Source organism: Odontomachus brunneus, unplaced genomic scaffold (assembly GCF_010583005.1).
Source record: "Odontomachus brunneus isolate Ranch 3 - 2012 unplaced genomic scaffold, Obru_v1 Obru_scaffold_124, whole genome shotgun sequence".
Taxonomy (NCBI): domain Eukaryota; kingdom Metazoa; phylum Arthropoda; class Insecta; order Hymenoptera; family Formicidae; genus Odontomachus; species Odontomachus brunneus.
The window spans coordinates 228,075-235,903 of NW_022639574.1; the positions used below are offsets into that span (position 1 = coordinate 228,075).

The window sequence follows — 7,829 nt, forward strand, 5'->3', positions numbered from 1 at the left end:
TATATATATATATATATATATATATATATATATAAAAGATATATAATAATATAAAAGATATATAATAATATGAAAATATATTATAAAATCATTTGTCTTATAAACGAATATTATTCAATATTTTTTGTGCTTCCTGTTTTGCTTTCTGATCGTCATCATTTCCTGCAGGAAATTCGATGACCTTTTGCAAATACTTTATCGCATCTTCGTTACACTTCAATTTCAGATATGTTTTTCCTAACATTAATAAATTGTGACTATAAAAATTTGGATCGACTTTCTCAGCATGTTCATAATACATTAATGCTTCTTCAAAAGTGGAGGTTGGCGGTTCACCAAATATGACAGAAGCTATTTTACGTTGATACCATGTTAAATTTGAAATCTCGTAGCACCAACATCCAAGCATGTAAAATGTCGTTGCATCCGCTGGGTTTAATACCGACGCTTTCTGCAACACAGACTATATAACACAATATTCAAACTGCCCTTTGTACGTAAATTTGCAAACAACAACGAAATATGCAACTTTAATTAAACATATATTTGGCCAGTCGAGGCTCAAATGTTGGAGCAAATAATAGGTCTGTTCATGTTGCTTGCACTTTTAACATTTTTATTCCTAACGCCCATTGTACACATTGGTCCGTCTTTAGAAAGAATTCTCATTGGATATCGCTTATCGTGTCTGGTGTGCAAAGGACATTAAAAATATAAAAGATACAAGCAACGCAAACAAACTTAATGTTTATGATGTTAACGCATATGCTGAATAAATTTTCCAATCTTTATAACGTGTGGTGAATCAAACCTTTCATTAATATTAATATAGATTAGGATTCAATGTAGAAGGTTTAATACAAAAGATATGCTTAAATTTGCAAAATTTCATATTTCATTATTTTACTAACATTTATGTTTAAATGAATTTGTCAAATATTTTACCAATAAGTGTTGTTTGATGTTTGGAAGTTCACTCATAAGTGCTTTTGTGCCTTCAAGAGTGCCTTTACTATCAAGGAAGATAGCCATCCACTTATGAACAGCATAGTGATCTTCTTGAATGTCAAGAGCAATACATATCAAGTTGTATCCTTCATAAACCAATTTCCGTGCTTCCACATCACTGGCTGTTTTGGATATCTTATAAATAGCTCTACATAAACGCCATAAAATCTCAATATCCTTACTGTCCTATAAATAAGAAACAAAAAAGTTATAAAGAAATAAAAAAATATAATTTATAGAAGGCTCTAAGATAAAAATCACTTAAATTATCTTTTGTTAACTTAATTCTGGTTAGTCTAGTGTGATTGGTGACATAAGATACTGAATTTGATTATTTGAATTATTATTGACAATTTATACTTATATAAATTATATTTATATTTCTTTGTTAATTGCATTAAAAACCTAGGCATAGGCTCTTATTGGTTCATTTGAAAGATAATTTAAAAAATATTAATATTATCATACATGTATATAATCATGTAATAAGGATAATTTAGAAAATATTAATTACCTTATGATTTGATAAAATATCATATATTTCTTTATAATTCCCTTGATCAAAGAGTGCATCTGCCTTATTAAGAAGAGCTTCCCTCTCTATAATTTGTATTTCAGCAGTGTTATCTTGTTTATCTGTATTTATCCCAAATCCTGATACTCTCAATGAAATAAATGGCACTGTTACCCATGTTAGTCTTCTGACAACTCTTATATTGTTCACCTAGTAAAAAATATTATATATTTTGATATATTAATATATACAAATATTGATGTCATAGGTCTATTCTTGTTATATTATTTTATTAAGTTTGTTATTATTTATATTCAGTTAATTGTATCAAGTGCATTCTGTGTTTGTATTTAAAATAAAGGAGATATATATTTAATATTTGATAAAAGAGAAAATAAATGGGAAAAATTACAAAGTAGATAGTAAAAAATACTATTAAAAATAAACCATAACATGATACATATACCTACTTCATAACATACCTTATATACCGAATGATTAGTTTTATGCAAAACTTTCTGTGAAATTCTGCTGCTTTTCGCAACATGAAATAATCTCTGTAGTAACATTAGAATGAAGGAGTTTCTTAAAATATATACAAATTATTAAATAAGTTATCAAAAATAAATGAGATGCTGAAATTACAATGTTTACTGTGCCAGAACAGCTTAATATACCTGCAAATGAAGTATACTTACTTCAATATGTAATATGTTTACTTCATTTATCTCCTTATTTCTATCTATTTATTCAAACATGTATATGCGAAAAACAAATTTCTTTATATTATCTGAATTACTATAAATTTTATAGTTTAGCAGATTTTTTTGAAGTTAAAAAATACAAGTTATGGTAATTATTCAGTTTACACACATCACCTCCAATATCAACGAAAATATACTCAATCGACGCGTTTTTGCACGTAAAATAAGAATCTGGCAGAAATAAGCGTCGCTCTGCCCCGCGAAGCAAGAAATTAATCAACAAAGTTGATTAATGTAAAAGTTAGGAAAACTGTCATATCGATAGTACAGTTAGAGCCCTTGCACAATGGCCTGGTTTACATCGTGCACTTGATACGCGTACTAAATAGTAACTTTCTATTAAATAATCTTAATATTGACAATGCATATTAAATATCTTAATATTGACAATGCATATCAACGGCGACGCGTTCAATCAATACGTTTTCTTGATGAATATTATATCAGCTTAATATACCATTGTTTATATATATCGTCGATATTAAGATTATCTAATAGAAAGTTACTATTTAGTACGCGTATCAAGTACACGATGTAAACTAAGCCATTGCCAGAGGCCTGCTGCATTATTTTCGAAAAATATCGCATACGATATTTCGATAAAAAGCTATAATATACGTCACATAAACTATAGCTTTTCATCGAAATATCGTATGCGATATTTTTCAAGAATACGGCCTCTGATTCTTGACGGTTTGCGAATGAGATACCCATGCGAAAATCTACAGTATGTGTAATGTGAACTATACCTTTTGGCATGCGTATCTCATTCGCATACCAGGTGTAGAAGTATGAAACCGGAATTTTTTTATACAAATAAGACGTCTGTTGTTCGAAAGTGATAAATAATACTTTATTCAAAATAATTTCCACTGTTTTGAACACATTTTTCCCACCTCTCTGGCAGTTTATGAATGCCGTGCCAAAAAAACTTTTCATCTTTTGAAGCGAACCAGTTATCTAGCCATTTTTCCACATTTTCATACGAATCGAAGCGTTGGTTAGCGAGAGCGTGTCCTAGCGATGCGAACAGGTGATAATCGGACGGAGCCAAGTCTGGAGAATAAGCCGCATGCGGTAGTAATTCCCAACTGAACGACTCGATCGTTTCCTTGACCCGTTTTGCTGTATGTGATGGGGCATTATCATGGAGCAAAATGACATTGTGTTGCCTTTTTGCATATTCTGGTCGTTTTTTAGTCAATGTTCGATTTAAATCGATCATTTGTTGTTGGTAGCGATTAGTATTGACGGTTTGACCAGGTTTCAGCAGTTCATAGTTCATAGTTCATAGTTCATAGTTCTTCGTTCCTCACGTCAAAATCACCACTTTTGAATTTTTTAAACCACTCGAAACACTGAGATTTACCAAGAGCATATTCACCGTAAGCTTCGACAAGCATTCGATGTGATTCTGCAGCAGTTTTCTTTAAATGATAACAGAAAATCAATGCTGTCCGCAAATCATAGTTAGTAGGCTCGAAACGTGACATGTTTAAGGTTATACAAAAATATACTAGAGAATGAAAGTTGGGGTTATGTTTGTTGACAATATTCGTCAGCTGTTAGGAGAATATAATAGCGCGGCAGTAGCGGTCTTACGGTCACTAAACTGAACGCTGGCACCATTTATAGGGGAATTCCGGTTTCATACTTCTACACCTGGTACCATCAAGAATCGAGCCCAAGGCTACAGGCAATAAGAATAAGTTTTAGCCAATAGGAACAAAGAATAGAAATAATTGACCAATCCGAATTCCTATTCCCTGTTCCTATTGCCTTGAGTTCGATTCTTGACGGTATGCGAATAAGATAAGCATGCGAAAATCTATAGTGTATTGCCCGTATTCATAGACAGGCCTTATATTTAAAGCTTCCTTAAGTTCATCTTCAGATGTTCTACGAATCATTTTATTGGCTACAGAGCATCTGAAAATGAACTTAAGGAATCCTTAAATTTAAGGTCTGACTATGAATACGGGCATATGTAACGTGAATTATAGATTTTCGCATACGCATCTTCGACCCTAGGTTAATCGCTCCGAGAGCGATTAATGACGTCATAAGTCTCTACTAGCCAACATAAAGCTTATACGTACTTGTTCGACCAATAAACGTAGGCTGAATAACTCAGAGTGGGTTAACCCAGAGCCAGTCGAACATGCTATAAGATGATCTTAAATATAAGATCCGACTATGGCCAGTATTCATAGATCTTATATTTAAGATCATCTTAAGTCTTAAGATGTCAATCACAGAGTTGTATTCGCATCTTAAGACATTACTTAAGACAATCTTGAAATAAGATTCGACTATGAACACCGGCCTATGAATACCGACCATAGTATTAGAGTGGAGTGAGTCCCAGATGCGCACATTGACAAACGGACACATCCAATCATATGTCGTTGTTTATAGAGTCTCTAGAATATCTCTAGGCATATGACGTTATGATTGGCTGTGTCCTTTTGTCAATGTGCGCATCTGGGACGCTCCCTTAGAAGTGCACCCGGGTAGGGAATCTGAATGCCCCCATGAACGAATTGCAGACGAGGGCCTGTGAAGCCCAAAAGATAAGAGGATACATCATCGCGGCCATGTTAGTATCGGAGTTTTGTATGTATTGTCTATAGCTCGTATTCTGAGGGTGCAAACTCATGTAACGAAATAGCGGAGCGTGGAATGAAAGCGGAACCAATCACGAGCGAAAACTGTAAAACGCACGTAATTGGTTCCGCTCTCGTTCCATGTTCCGCTAGTCCGTACATGGATTTGCACCCTGAGTTCTCTTTTACTGATAAATGAATCTTTAAAAATGGCTTATAAGTTTTCTGATTGGCTATGAGTCACTTTCATGGTATGTCAACTCCATTACAATACATACAATCATTCCCCTCACTTCTTGAGCTTCACCCTCGTGACAATTCACCCGAACATGTATTCTTAGGGTACCTTTTCATATAGCGAATTTTTCGCTGCGAATGATTTGTAGAGAGTAGCGAATAATTCGCCGCGAATAGGTTATGAGCGTTATATATTGCGTGTCAACATATGGAAGAAAATTCATTCATTTGATTACTTGATATAATCAAACATTATTAAATTATATGCAAATAATGAATTATTATGAAAATATCCGAAAAAGGAAAGCAGTTGCAGTTACGACTATACTTTTACATAAGAAAAGAAAATATTCGTGAAAGAAACATCAGATAGCACCTATTTTTCAAGATAGAAAAGAGCATGGATTTTTTCATGCTGTGCTACCTAAACTTCTTCTAGAAGACTTAAGATTTCATAATTATATACGCATATCTGCAAGTCAATTTGAAAATTTAATATTCATAGTGGGAGCAGACATATTTAAGCATTATTACATTAGAGAATCTATAGATTATACCTATGTTGTTAAGATGTCAACAATGATTATCTTAGCGAATATTCGCTGAAAGCTAAAAAATTTCAGCAAACAGCGATTACTCGCTAGCGAATAGCGAATGACCACGTGACCTTCAATCGCAGCGATTTATCCGCTACATGAATTTGCATCTTTACTTGTATATAATTACATTACAGTATCCCAATATTGACTTGAAAAATCGCCTCGTTTTAAAATAAAAAATTAGTTGAAATTTCCATTAAAAATTGATCGAACAGCAATTTGAAAACATCTTTGAACACAACTTTGAAAAATTATTTCTGGCTGAAGTAACAACTCTGTAGAGAAACGATACAAATCCAACGCTGTCGTATCGAGCATAATAAATAGATCAGTTAGTAGGATTGAATTAGATCTTTATTTGGAAGATATACAGGTAGCTTTTTTTATAGGATAGTTTAACGTAATCGTAGATGAAGGGAGGGAGAAGAGGGGAGAGTGATTAAACACAAATGTACAAACGAAATACAATTAAATGGTACTCTTAATCGCGTGTTTTACGGTGGAGCGTGACTTATTCGGCAGTGCGCTGTGAAAAGCGCATACTTTTTTTCTTTTCCTTTCTCAATCTTGCAACTTCTCTTTCTTTCTCTTAGTAATTATACACTGGATTCGACTTACATTCTAAAGCCCCGCGCACCTGTCGCTTCCTCCATTTTAAAAATAATCATTCGTTTCTTCTTATTCTTTCTTTGTCTCATAATACAAAAAAAAATCAGGTAATGCGTTGCATCGTTAAACGAGGACATTGCACCGCGATCTCTTTCGCTTGGCCAACTGCATGGGCGACGACCGTGAAGAATTTTTGGAATTACGCAGAAAAAATAGAAGCGGGAGCAACACGGTTCGTAAACAGTGTACACGATGTCACGACACATATCACACTATGTGAAAAATGCCTTTTACAGATGTTTACATATCCCAAAATCACTAACAATTCTTGAGCTACTTAGACTTCTCGATAAATTTGTTAATCATTTATCTCATTAAGTCTCTCCAATTCATACAACAATCAGAGTGGCAGTCAAATAACTTTCTCCTAAGAGTGGAAACATGAAGTTTTAAATATTTATAATTCAGAAAGTTTATATATGATTACTAAAGATCGTAGAATTCAAGTGAAATTTTACTCCTCAAATTTCCGCTCTTCAGGAAAAGTTACATGATTGTTATTCAACAGATCGGGGTATGAAGTTAAGAAGGTATAATATTTAGCGTAGAAGGCATTGTTCACTGTATCCTCTTTTTTCTGGTATCTTAGAAAATTCTCTCTGGAACGATGCGCCACAAGACGAAGAGATGGTCGTGCAGATCGCCTATATACTTATAATCATCTTAACGTTACTCTTTAAATAAGTTCTTGTTTGTCTTTGCGTGAAATGTTTGTTAGGTGAGTTCTCGTTTTTTTTATTTTTTTTTATAATAAAATTATTATATATATTTTTTCTAATCTTTACAGATTAGCTGTTGTTGCCCTGTGAAACCTGCCTTCTGTCACAACACAATAATACTTGCATGGTAGGTTCACACTTCTGAATTTGGTACAGCTCCCTTTATATCACAATGTTCCCCTTCTGCGTCGTCTTCATATCAACTTTAATCTTCGTGATTGCAGATACCAAATTCAAATGCAAAGTTTCATTTGATCAATGTCATATTTAAGAAATATCCTAAGCCGCAAGCTCCAGCAAATACTAGCACACGCGTTTTTTAAGGATTTCGTCGAATTTGTCTTCTTTTTTTTTATACATATATTATATTCACGTCGCGATCTGTAACGTTTATAGGTATTGCATCAGATGCAAAACTGTCTTGCTTTATAACTAATTAACTTTATTCGCGTGAAATTACTTAATGCAACGTGTGAATATGTAACGGATAAAAAACACGTTATACAGATATTTTTCTGTATATTACAAAACCTACATATCTCACTTGAAGATAGTTTTTGTTTAATATCAAAATTATTATGTATAACACTCATGCACGAGATACTGCACGGCATCTAAACTTTGAGTCTTACTTTGTATTGCAAATGCATTGTTTCGACTTAAGCTTTTTCATAAATAGACAGTTGAATCATGATCTTAAGAGCATCGTTACA

The 7,829-nt window shown here is 33.2% G+C and overlaps 1 protein-coding gene across 3 annotated transcripts; it reads right to left on the minus strand.

The window, feature by feature from the left end:
- Positions 1-6: 6 nt before the first annotated feature.
- On the minus strand, positions 7-2,693 carry LOC116849702 (regulator of microtubule dynamics protein 1-like). Of its 3 annotated transcripts, none has more exons than XM_032827107.1 (5): positions 2,401-2,693; positions 2,005-2,199; positions 1,523-1,732; positions 946-1,194; positions 7-463 (listed from the first exon to the last, which is right to left on the minus strand). In XM_032827107.1, exons 2-5 carry the CDS (start codon positions 2,089-2,091, stop codon positions 98-100), a joined length of 912 nt encoding a protein of 303 aa, XP_032682998.1. In that variant the 5' UTR covers positions 2,092-2,199; positions 2,401-2,693; the 3' UTR covers positions 7-97. The 3 variants fall into 3 exon arrangements, with proteins under 3 accessions (XP_032682998.1, XP_032682997.1, XP_032682999.1); XM_032827106.1 differs by having other exon boundaries at positions 2,005-2,107; positions 2,221-2,693; XM_032827108.1 differs by having other exon boundaries at positions 7-451; positions 2,005-2,687.
- Between the last annotated feature and the right edge of the window lie 5,136 nt (positions 2,694-7,829).